The following is a 17949-nucleotide window of genomic DNA, read 5'->3' on the forward strand; positions in this document are numbered from 1 at the left end:
CACAATACTTTATACAGTCAAAGAGGGGAAATATGCATTTTGACAGTAGCAATATATAATAGTATGTTTGAATGAAGAATGTGAAAATCAAATCCGAAAGGTTGGTAAGTCATACAGTACTCCTGATTTTGATAATTCTGTTATTTTCTTGGTTTGCGTATACAGTATCAATGTTAGATGTATCTTTGATGATTTGTTGACTAATTATCTCAGCAATTGTATTATAAATCTTCAAAGTAACCAGAAAACTGGTAATTAGAAAGGCAAGAATTCATGTGATTTGTTAATTCTTGATACTGAAAAATTATTCTGTCTTTTCAGATGGTTCATCAGCTGGGGCGAGCAGGTGGCCAGCAGCTTGTAGGAGAGGTCATTGGTGCAATACTTCATTCTCCAGATCCTCGCGTTGTTGAAGCAGGGGCAGTCTCCTTGAAACATCTCCTTTGTTCATTGCTTAATCTCACGTCTTTAAAAGTTTCCAAGTAAGTTTTATTGTTGCCTCTTTTATTTTATAAGAATGGGTTGTTATTAAATAGTTAAACACAAAGATAAGAATTCGTTAAAATTTTCTTATATTTAATGCTACAGTATTTTTTTATGTGTGTATATATATACATTATATATGTACATACGTATATAGTTTTTTTTTATAAACCAAGAGATAAATGTAGTCTTGTGTGTAGGGTATGTACGTATGCACTTAATCATTCCATGCTGTTGGTCAGCTTGCTACAGCCTGTTTGATTTTGAATTGCTGACATATAAAATTCACATTTTAAATATTTTTACGGTTAGAAATGAAATGCAGTATCAACAGTGATAAAATATTCTCTTGTGTACTGTTATGCTTTGTGTGATAATCATACTTAGAGTCGTTAAAAATGGTACAGTAAATCAAGCAAAAAAAAAAAAAGATTGGTAACACATAATATGTATGCATGCACTCATTCAATAATGTTGCAAAATTCCTGGAGTTTGTTTAGTTTCGTATTTTTATGTTTATGATACATTAAATTATATTACATTAAAGGATATGTACACTACTGTACTGTACTGAGATAAGGAGAGAGAGTGAGGGGAAACAACAACTGAGGTGTTTATATCAGGAAACAGCTGTTATGAAATTTTGAGGATTTTATTTTGACCTAAAGTTTGTTAGTTTACCTTTGTATACCCGTTTTACATTTATGTTCAGAAATGAAAATATTTCAATTAGTGAATTGGTTTCTTTTAGCAGTTGAAAAATTATTTTCTTAATTCTTTCACTAATAGGCTTAATCAGCTGATTCAGAGAATGTTAACTCTACAAATGGCATGTCAATTGTTTTCTTTTATACATATTACTATATGATACATATATCAGTATAATAATTCAGTATAAATGGATTCTGGAAGTAAAATAACAGTTACATAACCATTACTCTTATTATAAATACAGCTGTAATATCATGTTTGACTTTTGCAAATGGGTAATGGTCATAAAACCATGATTTACAAGAGAGAGAAAAAGGAGTTGCATTTTTTTCAGTGTATTTATGTATACATTATATTATTACAAATAAGGGGTAAAAAAGGTAGATAATTGCCTTTTTGAATAAAGTTTTCAATTTAAAGTTTGATTGTTGTTGTTTTTAAGCATACTGAGCATTTATAGTTGTATGTGATATTGATAGGTGAGGTGAGGAAGGGTACAGAGTAGCCTGTGAACGAACACCTTAGATCTACTGTTTACTTGCCATTAGTTCTTCAATATTTTGGTAATTTTTCTAGTATATTGGTTTCTATGTGAGAGAAAGCCAGAATGTGTCAGGATCTGTGAATCTTTATTATTTTTAGTATTTTTTACATAGGTTTGCAGAAACTGGAATTAGCTCCAACATTCTTCACTGTCAAGTTTGTGATCTCCAGAACTGCACTGTTGGTGATCAGCAGAAAGTAGATCCAACATTAGTAGCAAGATTTATAGCCTTATTAGATCACTCAGAAGTTGGTATTGTTGTGGCCGTTATTGAATCCCTACCAGCTGTGGTATCTCACACAAATCTTTCGGCTCCGATGGTCAATCGTTATCTGTCCTTGCTTCTCCATAAAGACAAACGAATTGTTACAGTTATTGCGAAACATCTTTCAAGCTTAGTGTCTCCTTTCAAGAGTAAAGCTGCACATCAGGTGAGTAGGAAAAAATATATATTTTTTATAATTTGATTTAAAATTTCATCATTATTTTTCTATTTGGGTGCACTTATTTAATGAGATCTGTCGACTCTGTATTGAACTTGCCAACTGGCTTTTCTTCTCATCTCATAAGGAGATGCTTTCGACTATAAATTTAAATGAACTAAAGAGTTTATGACAAGAAGAGCCAATGGTGAAATACAGGAGGGATAGAACATTCCTTATTTGAGTCCAGTAAGAAAAAGCAATAACCTTGATCCAGTGTAAAGAGATTGTAGGACTCCTGGTAAAAAAAGAATGAAATTTTTAAATTAGTAAATAGACAAAATGTATACATTTAAAAGATCTATTTCACTGTGCAGTGGAGACATGGGCACTTACAAAGAAAAGGAAATAATTCAGTTGTTAGTGCCCTAATTTTTATCTGTTTTTGTGCTTAGCCTTTGTGATCATTTTCATTCAGTTTATGGCTCCAAACATTTTAGTTTTCTTAGTGCAGTAATAGAATTTGGGTTTATTTTCTCTATTTTTCCCACCTTGCCTTATGGCTGTTGATGTCCTGTTCTTCCTGTAGATTTCTTTTGTTTACCTTAAATTTCTTCTCACAAAGCTCAAAGGCTTGATCTTTTGTTTTCAGTTCTGGTGGAACAGCACTATTGGTTCTTTGCCTCCTCCTGTCAACACCATACACTGCATTCAGCCTTTTACTTTTTGTCTAATCCACTTGTCTCTTACCACCTTTCTATCCAGCTTAATATGGTTATCTTGCTCCAATTTCCCCATCTCATTTAAAACAAATCCCTCAGGTAAATCCTATAAAAGTCTAGAAAATCTACACAGGTGAATGAAGATTTTTTCTTATCTGAATGGCCTTCTCACACCTGCTATGTGAAATTAATTTTATTATCATAGAATATTTTTACAATTTCAGATTTTTCATTTTTATTTGCATTCTCTGTAGTCTCACTATTTTATAAGTTGAATATCTTTACAAATAGAAACTTGGTGTTGTATCATATTAAAATTTGGAATATTTTTAAGATATGAAAGAGCACACTTGCCCATAAGAAGTAAATTAGTGCTTCTGATTATTTATAATATGAATACCATTTTATTCCTTCCTTTAAAATTGTAAATCCTTTTGATTAGTAATTTTTATTTTGAACAGGATATGAGAAGTGGAACTGCAAGCAAAGAAGGGGAAATCATTCTTTCTTACTTGGATGACCTCCTTAAAACAAATGATCCTGCAGAATCCTTGTCAAATGATGTGCATCTCGCAGTTGCTGAAGCTCTTCATTATCTCTCTAAGTATGAAAAGTTATATATTTTAGATCCTGTCAAACTGGCAACTGCATAAAACTGACTCATAATGTATCCCTAAGTAGTTGCTCTAAACTAAATTAACCACTCTTTTTTTTTTTTTTTTTTTTTTTTGGTATCTTTTATCTTTGTTTACCTTTTCTTTTTTGTTCCTGCTTTGCCTATCAAGAAAACCCTTTAGATGATGATTCATTTGTGAATGAAATGCCTTGGTTTGTTAGCCATCAAATATTTATTTTAGTTATGTTCTTATAATTTCAGGGAAATGCCATTTGCTGCTGTATATCTTTGTCATATTTTTATTTTAGCATTTTCTGCAAGCTTTGGCTTTGTCTTGTAAACTATCTGCTTTAATACAGAGATAAAGACATTCTAGAGCCTTTAGCACTGTCCTCAGGCCAGTCTGTTTTGCAGGAAGAAGAAATACTTCAGAAATGGGATTTGTGTATATAACAAGTGTGCTTGTAAAATTTTGGTGTGAGTGCAAGATTTACTGTATAGGACAGATATGCAGTCTGTTCATTATGATCTCTTTCTTTCCATTGTGTGGACATTTCCACTGTGTCTGGACACTTTAATTTATATGAAATATTCATAACTAATTTTATTTGGAATGAATCTTTACCCAATGTCCAACCACAAATGTGTATGGACACTTTAGTTTATATGAAATATTCATAACTAATTTTATTTGGAATGATTGGCTTTAAAAAAAATGTTTGGTTATCCTGCTAGGGCTGGATCTGTAATCACCTGTTTCCTGCCAGGTGGCATTGGAATGTTTACATTCTTGTTAGAACTCTTCACACTGTGTCCTTGTGCAGGCGCAGTGAATCGGCTTTAGTAATAATTTTTTTGTATTTTTGGATGTTGTCTCCTTTATGGTATTGTATTTTAGTGTTTTTGCATTATGTCCACTACAGCAAGCAGAGAGAAAGCATTAGGCAGTATAGGAACAAGTTTGTGTAAACCAAATGCTTCAGTTGTACATGATGGCCATGTGTGTGTTACCCTAGTTGTTGATGTGTGAGTGTTGTTTCCTTCTTGTAAAGAAAATAATGAGTGGTCGGATGAGAGACTGAATAATTTTGGGAAGTGTGAGAGGCCAATAGATTGTGCAGACAGTTTGTTTGGACTGGCCATAACCTACTCAGTTTTTTGCTTTTTTCTTTCAGCGTTGCTTCTCCTCATTCATTGCCTAATAGGTTAATTCCTCTCTCACTCCATCTGCTCTGCCTTCTTATGCACCCTGTGTGGTTCAGGAAAGAATTAATAGGTAGTAATAATAATAATAATCCTTTATTTCAGCTCAGGGCCATATACTTACATGGAATATACAAAATACAGACAGTAACATACACAATCCAGATACATGAGACATGATAAAAAAATGAATAATCGGCATTTATCCACAAAATAGCTGACGTAGCATAAAAGATAGTAATCATAATACTGGTAGTAATAGTAATAATATTGGTGAGAAAAAAAATGCATTGAGAGTTATAACAGGTAGTGCACAGATTATATAACAAATTTCCACTAGAGATCTTAGGTGGTTACAGTAGTCAGGTCCAGAGGACTAAATACAAAAATTGAATGTAGAAAAACTTCAACTTGAGAGTATTCACAGTAATAATGAAAAGTAAAAGTAAAATTCAGCAAGTAAATATAACTAATAATGACAGAATCTGCAGATGACATCTTGCCAATACAGAGATTAAGTCCTTTAGGGGACCAAGGCCTCATTTTCCCATCTTTCTTGCAATTTAGATCTTCTTGCTTCACTCGTTAGAATGCTTTGTATGAGTGAGTTGCTGTCATTTCTCACTCGGGTTACCAGACTGGACATTGTTTGCCTTACAATGATTTTTGAATTGTCCAGGTGGTTTTCTGTGAACATCTGTGTGGCCGAGTGGTAGTGAGGAGTGTTTGTGAGGCGTCTCAAAATGTCATTGTACACAACAGTGATACATCTCATGGTCTCTCGGGTATAGTTCGTCCAGAGGGAACACCCATAGATACTTTAGCAGTATGAGCAGAAGAGCAGCAGTTTCACATCTCAGTGACAGAAGGCAAATCTTGCAATTATGTTGCCAGTTGCACATAGTTTACGACGCCTCTGTTCAATGTCTGCCATATCTTTTAGGTCGTTGGTGATAATGTGACCTGAATATGGAAATTCATGCACTAATTCCAGCCGATGGTTTCCGAGGAAAATTTGTGGTTCTGCAATATGCCTAAGCAATCTCAGGAGCAGCAACATGCAATGGGTCTTGGTTTCGTTGTAAATTATATAAAATTCCTCTGCATATTGGCGGCAAGTGTTGAGGAGTCGTTGGAGACCTTGCACTGATTGGGAAATCAGAACCATATCGTTGGCGTAACAGAGGTTTTTTGTACATGAACTTTCCTGTCAGATATATACTTAGCTATACGTCTCTGACGTCACGACAGAATTCAAAACTCGCGGCACACGCGACAGGTAGGTCAGGTGATCTACCTTACCGCGCTGGGTGGCGGATGTAAGAACCAATCTCCCTTTCCAGCCAGAATTTTTCTGTCGCCGGTGACGACTACACCTGTGGTGTTACCTCCTGACAGCTTTATATTCATTTCTCGTTGCCGTGGATTTATTTGGACTGACTTTCGGTGAAGTACCTGATCTTGTTTGGCTTGGCATACGCATTTGTGGATTGTTTTTTGGATATTGATTTGGATTTTTCTTTGATTTCGAGATGTCTGAGTTAGAGGTTAAGAAATCTTCTATGTTTAGAGTGTGCGCTATGGATGAATGCAAGGTGAGACTACCGAAAGCTACGGTAGATCCTCACACAGTTTGCTTTAAATGTAGAGGGAAAGAATGTTCTTTTGTTAACCCGTGTAATGAGTGTGAGAAGTTGGATGAGGGTGAATGGAAGGCTCTTTCTTCCTTCACTTGAGGAAGTTAGAGAAAAGGACAGGGTGAGAAAGGCTTCGTCTAGGAGTTCTAGTAAGTCTCGTATTAGCGAAGTAGAAGAAAAATCCTGTTGTAGTCATTGAACCTTCTCCAGTTTCAGCTCCTGCGCCCTGCATCGAACCTAAGGATTCGACTACGGAAGTGGCAACCATGAGAGCCACGATCCTTAGCATGGAAAAGAAGATTCGTTCGTTGCAAGGTAAGAGTAGTGAAGGTGAATTGTGCAGTGACCCCAGTGCAGTGGAGGGTGCGTCTGATCGGCTCCTTAATGCTTCCAGGCCTAGACCTCTTCCAGACTCCCAGTCCCAGTGGAGGAGGAAAGTCAAAACCGCCGCAGGAAGGTTAGGGAGAACTCCCCACCGATCAGGTTGCCCCTCGGTAGATCCATGATGCCTCTTACCCAGGCTGCCCTTGTTCGCGCGAAGAAGGAGGTATTGCGCCAATGCTACTCTTCGTCTTCCTCACCTTCGCCTAGAAGAGGATGGAGCGCCTCGGATTCTTCGCGACCGCTGAAGAGAGCCTGGAAGGCGCCTGGCTCCTTTCCTTCCAGCCCGGAAGTTTTTCCAGAAGAGCCGGAAGTAGAATTCAAGAAAACCCAGGAGGGAGCAGGAGTTCTCGCCTCATAGTAGGCTTCGAGCCTCTTCTCCGGTGGAGGATTTTGCAAGATCTCCAGCTCGAATTCTTGCTGGACTGCAAGCGCAGATTTCGTCGCTGGCGGGCTCCTATGCTGAGGAACGCGTACGGCAAAGACGTCTCTCTCCCTTGTCAAGAAGTCTAGGATTCCTTCGCCTGTGTTACCGTCTCAGTCAGAGTCGGTTCTCTCTCCTTTATCAGCGGATGGAAGGAGGCGCTCTTCCTCGGCAAGGCGCTTGTCGTCTTCCAGGCGTCAATCGCCCAAGAAGCTTTCTCCTGGTGACTACATCTCTCCAGTAGGAAGGGATCTAGAGCCTAGTAGGCGTTCGTCTAAAGACAGGCGTACAGCCTCGTCCTCTCGCTCTTTTACGAAGATCCTTCATTCTCCGGATAAGAGAGCCTACTCTTTGATGGATTCGTCAAGAGACAGGATCTCGCCTTATGTTAGGCGCCTTGAGCCTAGTAGGCGCTACTCCCCAAGTAGACGCTCTCCCGCTCCCAAGCGTGGTGCGGAGGATAGGCGCTTTTCTCCTGATAGGCGCGCTCTCTCCCTTTTAGCCGCTCGGTTCAGGACAGGCGTGTAGAGCCTGAAAGATATGTCTCTTCTGGGAGACTACCTTTTGAAGAGACACAGTCGGGAGCGAAGTTGTGGAGCATGGTAGACGCCGGTCTCCTAGTAGGCGACCTTCTCCAGGGTTTCGCTCTCCGTAAGTAGGCGCCAAGCCTAGTAGGCGTTCGCCTCATGGTAGGCGCAGCTCGCCTGGCAGCCGCTCTCCTTTGAACAGGCGCATGGATCCTGAAAAGCGCCTTGAGCATAGTAGGCTCTCCTCTCCTAGCAGGCGCTCCCCCTTGGAAGCCCGGAATTCTAGGAGTAGGATTAAGGAGCAAAGAGCACGCACTCATCAGAGTAGGAAGGACTCATGCGAGAGGAGCTCTCCAGAAACTTTGGCTTCCCCTGATAGGCGCCAGTCTGCTACTAGACCTCGTCTGGAACGGCGCATTTCTTTAGAGAAGGCTAACTGCCCTCGTAAAGAAGCGGAGGGTTCTTCAGTGGATGAAGTTGAACCTTCAGAAGAGGATTTGGTGAAGGACTCGTCAGTTTCGTCCCTATAAGATCCTTACAGATCTACTCTTCAAGAGTTTGGAGACTCCCTTACTCCCGTCGCTCCTCCGTCTTCCTCTCTCTTTATTCTCTACTTCGAAGAAGACGAAAGTTTCCTCTTGTGTGATGATGAAGCCACCTCTCAATGAAGAAGGCTTTGAGAGGTGTTGGTGATTGGCTGCTTTCTAAGGAAGAGAAAGGGAAAACTGTGTTTTCTTTCCCTCCTTCCAAGCTTACGGGCAGACTTGGATTTTGGTACGAGTCTGGAGAACCCCTAGGTCTGGGTCTTCCTTCATCGGCGGATGCGGACTTCTCTTCTCTGGTAGATGCAGCACGACGCTCGGCTCTTTTGTCTGCTAAAACTACCTGGGCTATGAACGAGCTTGACCACCTGCTGAAGAATGTTTGAGAGTCTTGGAAGTCTTCAACTTCCTTGACTGGTCTTTGGGGGGTCTTGGCTAAGAGACTCAGAACCCGGATGCTATTTCGCCAGAAGATCTAAACAGTGTTCTAAACGTGCATTGACAAAGCAGTTAGAGATGGATCGAGCGAAATAGCCTCCCTATTTGGAACAGGGATCCTTAAGAAGAGATCAGTCTTCTGCTCTTTTCTGGACTAAGTCTGTTTCGCATGCCCAAAGAGCCTCTCTCCTGTATTCGCAGCTCTCGCCTCTGCTATTTTCCGAAGAAGATAATCCAGGACATCTCAGGATCTATCTCTGCGAAGGCGACTCAGGATATGCTCGCGCAGTCGGCACGGAAGCCTAGGACTCCTTCCAGACGAAGACGAAGAAGGAGACTCCAGCTAGACAGGAGCCCTTTCGAGGGGGCCCCCCTTCTAGAGCCTCTACCTCGAGAGGTAATAGACCTTTCAAGAGAGGTAGATCCTTCTCACGCTCTGTCAGAGCTAAGAAGTAGGGAAGTAGTCCTCCAAACACCAGTAGGTGCCAGACTTCTAAGATTCTCGGAAGCCTGGACAAAGAGAGGAGCGGACAACTGGTCCCTCTCGATTATAAGGAAAGGGTATCTGAATTCCTTTTACGGAAAGACCACCGTTGACAACGACTCCGAGGGAGTTGGTGGCCAGGTACAGGGATCCCATCATGAGCCTTGCTTTAACACAAGCAGTGGAACAAATGTTCGAGAAAGAGGCTATAGAACTAGTGAGCGACCCTTGCTCAGCGGGCTTTTACAATCGCCTTTTTCTAGTTCCAAAAGCCTCAGGAGGATGGAGACCGGTTCTGGATGTAAGCGCCCTGAATATCTTTGTAGAAAAGAGGAAGTTCGCCATGGAGACGACATCCTCAGTGTTGGCGGCCCTTCGGCCAGGGGACTGGATGGTGTCCCTAGATCTTCAGGACGCTTACTTCCATGGTTGCCTAATCCATCCTTCGTCAAGGAAATACCTCAGGTTCATGATGGGAGGAAGGATATTCCAGTTCAGGGCTTTGTGCTTCGGCCTTTCAACAGCCCCTCAGGTCTTTACAGGCCTAATGAAAAATGTAGCAAGATGGCTACATTTGGAGGGAGTCAGAGTGTCCCTTTACTTGGACGACTGGCTGATCAGAGCCAAGTACTCAGGAAAGATGTTTGGAGGACCTACAAAAGACCCTTTTCATGGCAAGTTCTCTTGGGTAACGTTTTGTGGTGAACTTTTCAAAAGTACTCAGTTGATCCCCAGTCAAGATCGTATCTATCTGGGGATTCGGATGGCTTCTCTGGATTTTCGGGCTTTTCCGTCTCCAGAACGGATAGCCCGAGGGTCAGAGAAAGTCAAAGCCTTCCTAGAGAAAGAAGTATGCACAGCGAGGGAGTGGATGAGTTTGTTGGGGACACTCCTCCTCGTTGGAGCAATTCCTTTCTCTAGGAAGGTTGCACCTCAGACCTCTCCAGTTCTTTCTTCATCGAAACTGGAGGTGTCGTTCGCAAAACCTAGAGTTCTCCTTCGAGATCTCAAGGGAAATCAAGAAGGACCTCTCTTGGTGGGCCAACCCTCTCAGGTTTGCAGAAGGGATGTCCCTTCACATTCCGAACCCCAACCAAGTGTTGTATTCCGACGCCTCGGAAACAGGTTGGGGAGCGACGCTCGGCTCAAGAGAAGTGTCAGGCACCTGGAACAAGGAACAGGTGACCTGGCACATCAACAAGAAGGAGCTGATGGCGGTTTGGCTAGCTTTGAAAGCTTTCGAGCCCCACGTCCTAGCTTCAGCAGTACAGATCAACTCGGACAACACCACGGCCCTGGCTTAACATCAGGAAAGCAAGGGGGGACTCACTCTTTCGCCCTGTACGAGACTGCAAAAGAACTTCTGCTTTGGGCAGAGCAAAGGAAGATTTGTCTCCTTACCAGGTTCGTACAGGGAGAAAAGAAAGTCAGAGCAGACCTCTAAGCAGGAAAGATCAAGTCCTGCCTGAAGAGTGGACTCTTCACGAAGATGTTTGCCAGGACCTGTGGAAGCTTTGGGGCAAGCCTCATATAGACCTCTTCGCCACAGCCAAGAATGCGAGGATAGCCAAACTACTGCTCTCCGATATCGGACCCGAGGGCAGTGTCGATAGACGCGTTTTTCTACTAGATTGGAAGGGTCTAGATGTATGCTTTTCCTCCATTCAAGATACTGGGAGAGACTCTAAAGAAATTTGCAGAATCGGAGGCAGCAAGGATGACGCTGGTAGCCCCGTTCTGGCCCCGCACAAGTATGGTTCACAGAGGGTACTGGAATGGTTAGTAGATCTTCCGAGAACATTACCACAGAGGATCGATCTGCTCAGACAACCCCACTTCGAGAGGTATCCACAAAAACCTCCCCGCTCTAGATCTACTGGCTTCAGACTGTCAAAAGTTTGGTCAGAACGAGAGGCTTTTCTGCAAGAGTTGCAACGGCTATCGCAGCAGCAAGAAGGCCTTCTACCCTTAGAGTCTACCAATCGAAGTGGGACGTCTTTCGGCGATGGTGTAGGAACCATCACTTTTCCTCTTCCAGTACCTCTGTGACCCAAATAGCAGACTTCTTACTTTTCCTTAGGAAGAAAGTGGATTGGCGGTATCAACCATTAAAGGCTATCGTAGCATGCTATCTGCAGTGTTTAGGCACAGAAACTTAAACATTTTCAGAAGATAAGGACCTTCATGATCTGATGAGATCGTTTGAAACATCCAAGAAGGTTTCTCCAGGGGTTCCGAGTTGGAATCTGGATGTAGTGCTACGTTACCTGAGGTCCAATAAGTTCGAACCGCCTCAGTCTGCATCGTTTAGAGACCTCACGAAGAAGACAATTTTCCTCATGGCATTGGCTTCCGCAAAGAGGGTTAGTGAACTCCATGCACTAGAAGGAAATGTGGGATTCAGAGGAGATGCAGCTATCTGTTCGTTCCTTCCTTCGTTCTTAGCCAAGAACGAGAACCCCTCAAATCCTTGGCCTAGGAGCTTTGAAGTACAAGGATTGTCTGCATTAGTAGGCGAGGAAGCAGAGAGGTCGCTTTGCCCAGTAAGAAGTTTGAAATTCTATCTACAGAGAAAGAAAAAACTTAAGGGCAATGATGTCAACCTTTGGTGCTCTGTAAGAGATCCAAGGAGGACCCTTTCGAAGAATGCGCTTTCTTTCTTTATCAGAAACCTGGTGAAAGAAGCGCATGCGATATGTGAGGAAAGTCAATACAAAGTTCTTAAGGTCAAAGCTCATGAGGTAAGAGCTATTGCCACGTCATTGACTTTTAACAAAAACATATCCCTGAGTAATATTATGAAGGCAACATTCTGGCGTTGCAACTCAGTCTTTGCAAACCACTATCTGAGAGACGTCAAAATTACGTATGAAAAGTGCTTCGGGTTAGGCCCGTACGTATCGGCAGATTCGGTGCTGGGGCAGGGAGCTGAGACATATCCTTAGTAGTATATATTTTTCCCCTTGTTAGGTTGTAAGTTTTTGGTTGTTTGAAAGAACATGCGGGTAGGCATGTTTTTCATTTCGTAGTCTAACAATGATTAGATTGGTTAGGTGATCGGTTTATGTTTGAGCTCCTTGCAATGATAGTGGTTAGGTTCTGTCATATAAGTGGGCGAATCCCCGTTGACAGATCCTGCTCGGATTCTATCAAGTAAGCGGATAACCAAATCCCTTTGATAGACCCAAAGAGTCTGTCAGCTGTAGGTCACGCCCTCGCTGAAGCTCTTAAGGCAACGCAGACTCATAGACAGTAACTACGAAGTCTTCTGCCTAAACAGGTAAGAACCAAGGTTGTATTTACATCCTACAACTAGTGTTGTTTTCCCCTTTTTTCCATATTTATTTTGCTGTCTCTTTCCCTCCACCAAGGGTGTCAATCAGCTAAGTATATATCTGACAGGAAAGTTCATGTACAAAAATGTTATTGTTAGTATACAATAAGGTTTTGTACATACTTACCTGGCAGATATATACGATTGATGGCCCGCCCAGCCTCCCCTCAGGAGACCGGTGGAAGGAAAAATTCTGGCTGGAAAGGGAGATTGGTTCTTACAACCGCCACCCAGCGGCGGGTAAGGTAGATCACCTGACCTACCTGTCGCGTGTGCCGCGAGTTTTGAATTCTGTCGTGACGTCAGAGACGTATAGCTAAGTATATATCTGCCAGGTAAGTATGTACAAAACCTTATTGTATACTAACAATAACATGTTTATAGTTGTTTCATTGACAGTGCATCCGATTGGGAGTGAGTTCAGTTTGACATTCAAGGCATCTGTGTACGTATTAAACAAGTTTGGAGAGAGAATGCCCCCTTGCCCAAGCCTGTTTAGGAAGCCGAAGGTGTACGATAATACGTTACCCCATTTGACACAGAATTGTTGTGTGGAGAACCAGCAATGTAAAATGCCAATCAGATATAGGGGTGTGCCACTTTTATGCAGCTTCAGATAGTTTACACTGTCAAATGCTTTTCTCACATCCACAAAACAAAGTAAAACAGGAGAGGCTGATTATAGGTAGTAGTTCAGCAATTCTTTCAGTATGTAGACACAGGTGTCGGTTGAGTGGTTTGCTTTAAACCCGAACTAGTTGTCAGGTGTGTAGAGAGGGGAGTAGTGTCACTAGAAGAACCAACTCAAGTATCTTCGCTGCAATAGTTGCCAGGGTCAGCTGCATCCTTTAGCTTGTTTTTGATTAATGGTATCAAGTGAACTAAGAGTAGGGAGTCTGGAAGAAACTGGTGAATTATGCACGCTTTGAATAGGGCAGCTAGCAAAATGTAAATTGTCGGATGGCAGAATTTGAAAGCCTCTGCAGGAAGCCCATCACAGCTAGGCGATTTATTATTAGGTAGGCTGTTTATGGCATCACTGATGTTACCTGGCATAATACGATCTGCAAAATGAAATTGAATGTTGTCAGTAAGGAGGTTATCTACATCCCTTTGGGAACCTTGATCATTTATGCAATTCAGGATATTGTTGAGGTGATCGCCCCACATACTTGCGATAGCCTCGTCTCCAACTGCTTCCCCTACTCTCTGTGATAGTTTTTTAGTTTGGGGATTTAAGGACTGGATATCTTTCCAAAGACGAGGATAATCTCCAGATTCTAAGTTTCTAGACATTGCATCAGCTTTTAGTTGTTTTTCACTTAACCTGCAGTGCTTAAGAGCAAGTTTGAACTGCGCTCTCGCCTGTCTCATTAGTAATGCAGTGTGTCCTTCCCTGGGGCTACCATTTTGCCTCCACAGTAAAAACATTTCTTGTGAGTATGTATACAGATTTTTAACTAAGTCATTCCATCCAGGTATATTACGAGAATTACCTTGACAGAATCTATAGGCAGCCCTGCCCGAAGCAAGCAAAGTGAAGATTAAGCTCGAATAGAATTCATTCAGATCCCTCCTTTGGTGGTCATTTCTACAATTTGTGTTAGTACAAAGTAAGGCGTCTGACGGTTGAACTATTGACCGCAACCTGGTTTCTGTGGTCCCCCTAAAGTATCTGGTTTTCTGTTGCTTTTTAAAATCCCAGTTTACTGCTGGTGGGCGGTCAGTTAGGGGGTTCACGGTAGGAAGGGATGGGGTACTGAATGACACCTGTAATTGGATGTGATTGTAGCCTGTTGCAAGATCGTAGCAAATATTGCAGGTCATAATAGAATCATGAAGTTGTGGAGATGTGATGCAGTGGTCCAGTCAGGAGGTTGTAATTGCATCCGTTCTATTATGTACATATGAATTGGAGGAGGGAGGGAGGAGTATTACATTGCTAATTTGGAGAGCATGATTTTGACAGAAGTGAGTAAGTTCATTTGTAAATTGTTTTTTGTGGGGTGAGAAATAGTCTTTTATTGGTTAGAAATTTGACCATATACTACTATATTAGGGTGGAAGACAGGTGGCCCCCCACCAGTGATTTGACTTTTTTTCGGTTTCCCCAGCGAGAGGGGTGTTGGAGCCTTGGTGTCTGTAGCTCGCCCTCTGGCCTGCCCTACATCAGTTTGTCTTCTCAGTAGGTAGGGGACCAATGCATGTCTTTGGGCCAAGTTCTGTGACCTTGTCCACCTCTCATCTGTCATCCCTCTTGAATTCAATGCGCTCCCAGAAGAATTTAGTATTTGATAGTTTAGTGCTCGTGTTTATTGGCTCGTGTATCATCCTTTTGTGGAGAGAGTGATAGTGATGCGTGTGCACTGGTGGAGTTATCTAGGGATTATTGACATACTACATTATTTTACTTCATTAGTTTCTGAGCTTGTATCAATTCTTTATTGTTTATCATTCCCGCTGTATCCTCCCCCTTTTTGGACATTAACCCTTCCTTTCTTAATTGGTTTTCCCTGTATTGTCTTGTACTCGTAACTGTTAGACAAATATTCGTATTTGTACTAGCAGCTCCTCCTGTTCAACCACTTATTAAGCCTGCCTTGTGATAAAACAGGCTCCTTTGCTTATCAGCAATTGCCTCTCAATATGTTGTTCAGACGGCTCCGGCTATCATTTACCTTCTCCCATCCAGTCGTCTTTCTCTCAGCCATCATGTATACTTATCACCAGCCATCTGTAATGTTGTTGCTGAAGTTCCCTGCTGTCTCCTTTTGTGGTGTTTATTGCCTCTCTATCTTTGTCTGTAATTTTGCCATTTCCCACCGTCTCAGTTCTTCTTTAGACTTTAGGGTTTTCAACCCTAATTTATTTGATTCTTTAGTTTTTAAGTGATGCATGGTTGGCGTTGTTCTGCTTTCACTCCCTTTTTCCGAAGATGAGTCCGTTGATCGCTCTTTTGTATGCTTTTACCATGGCTCCTGTCTAAATGAGAAAGAAGTTAACATTGCTTAAGGTAAGACATGTTATCAAGAAAAGTCAGTGCCTTTTGGAAAAGGGATTAACAGATGAAAGAGAAAGCTAGTCACTCACTCACTCATTCCACTGGCTGCGGGCCTCCATGGCTCTTTGCCGCCGCTACAAGAAGCTTGTACTTCTGAATTTGGTTTTGCATTCTTAACATGATTACTCAATTGCAGTGAGTGTGTAAGTACTGCTTGATGAGACATCCAAGTATTATCTTCACCATGTTAGACCTAATTCTGATGCTGAGGGAGGAATTTCTTAGTCTTTTTTTACAATTTAAAGTAACTGAAATAGTTGTTTGCATATTTATCTTATAGAGTAGTCCAGTTCAACCACTACTAGTTGTTTTTTGACACAATCAGTTGTTGTCTAAACCCCTAATTGTTTAAGGCCATTATCTAAGATGTCATGAATCAGGAGAATAGAATATTCTTAGCACTATCTTTGAAATCTTCCCTCTAGGGTATTACCCTGACAAAACTTTTCCACATGAAAGTTCCTTTTGGAATATCCCAGACTGCTCTCAACTTCTGCTTCAAAAGGGATCAAGGCTCTTACTAAGTGAAAGAAATGCAAATATAACCATAACTGATGTTTTGAACTCTCAGTTTGAAGTAGACTGTAAAGATCCACTGAAGGCCGTGTACAGGGTTTTAGAAGTCTGGCAAAGCTTCAAGAAGAACCTTAGGTAGTGATGGGTGTCAGGGAAGGATACTTGGTACCTTATTTTATTTCCACCCCTTGTCAACTTCCTGATATCCTTCTCTTACCCATTCTCTATACACACAGATATCAACTTTGACTCGACTGAGATGGTCAAAAATCGCAATTGTAACTCGACCGAGATGGTCAAAAATCGCAATTGTAAGCTAAAACTATTACATACTAGTAATATTCAATCATTTACCCTTATTTTGCAATAAATTGGAACTGCACGGTAACTCTTCCGAAAAAATCATAAATTTTTTCGTTCGATTGTCGTAATGTTTGCACCATTTAAAATTAGCCGTTACATAAAGTTTTATATATGAAGATGTGTGCAATTTCATGTAGAATACAACAAAAAACAACCCATGGTTGTAGCTTTTATCAGTTTTGAAATATTTTCATATAAATAATGATAAATAGAAAAAATTCGACCTTCGGTCAACTTTAACTCGACCAAAATGGTCGAAAACTGCAATTGTAAGCTACAACACTTACATTCTAGTAATATTCAATCAATTACCTTCATTTTGCAATAAACAGAAGTCTCTAGCACTATATTTCGATTTATGGTGAATTTTTTAAAACAGCTCTTTTTTACGTCCACGCGTTACGAATTTATGCATCATATTGTGATAATATTTTCTCTGTGTTGCTTTGATCATTTTACAATTTGTTACATACCAAAATCATTGCGATTTAGTGTACAATACAACGGAAAAATAATTAACTCATTAGCTTTAACCGCTTTGCTCACAGCACAATTTGTATACAATTATATATGAAAATTTTTTTTCGTACTATCATATATTCCAATATTTGTATATGATAATGATATTTTTTTTTCATTTCTGATGGTTGCATACTAAACTTCAGGCAATGACAAAAAAAGGAGCCAAAAATGAACTGTTAATCTTGAAAATTAAGCGTGCTGTGATTTTTTGAAAAAAACTTTTTTCCGCTTCGGCGCTGACTTGCGAACGCCGCCGGCATACGGGAGACACTTTCGGAAATACCGGCTCAGCGTTTAAGGGTTAATCACCGAGTTTTGGTAAATGGCGGTTTTTGCTTAGCAGCACACCCCTGGGAACGGAACCCATGCCGATAACCAGGAACTGCCTGTACAGTGAAGTAATGTATAACTTTTTAAAAGATTCACGGAGAAGATTATGAATATATGTAGCCATCAGCAGCCTGACATCATTCGTTACGCAGATGTCGGACCAAATCTGATTTGTTTTGTCCAATTTTTTTCCTTTTTTTTTTTTTTTTTTTTTTTACTGAATCATCATAGTCAGAATGCATTGAACCTCCAGAATTGGCTTATATTAATAATTACGATGCTGTATATGTAGTATAGAGTATACTTTAGGCTAGGCTACTGTATTTGTATGGATACAATACACCATAGTATACGCTAGGCTAACTCTTGTTAATGTTATTCAATTTCTCTTTTACTGAATTATCATAAGCCAGTCTTCATTGAACCTAGAGAATTAGCTGGAGTTAATAATTACTATACCTTATATGTATATAGTATACTGTGTGGTTTAGGCTAGGCTACCCTATATGTAAAGATGATACTGATTACCCTAATGTAGGTTAGGCTATATTTTAGATATGATTTTTCCAACAAACAATGGGTTTTTTGGAACCTAACCCCATCATAAGTAAGAGAATACCTGCAGTTAGACCAGTGATGGTATATGGGCTGAGATGTGGTCAATAAAAAAGGCTCAAGAAGGAAGTTAG

The 17949-nt window shown here is 40.9% G+C and overlaps 1 protein-coding gene across 1 annotated transcript in view; it reads left to right on the forward strand.

The window, feature by feature from the left end:
- The window catches only part of LOC135217537 (serine/threonine-protein kinase atr-like), a 796062-nt gene that overhangs the window by 402575 nt on the left and 375538 nt on the right, over positions 1 to 17949 (forward strand). Inside the window, 3 exon segments of the mRNA XM_064253504.1 lie at positions 322 to 482; positions 1851 to 2169; positions 3344 to 3486. Of these exon segments, the coding sequence (XP_064109574.1) occupies positions 322 to 482; positions 1851 to 2169; positions 3344 to 3486 (623 nt within the window).

The sequence above is a fragment of the Macrobrachium nipponense genome, chromosome 7 (assembly GCF_015104395.2).
Source record: "Macrobrachium nipponense isolate FS-2020 chromosome 7, ASM1510439v2, whole genome shotgun sequence".
NCBI classification, from domain to species: Eukaryota; Metazoa; Arthropoda; class Malacostraca; order Decapoda; family Palaemonidae; genus Macrobrachium; species Macrobrachium nipponense.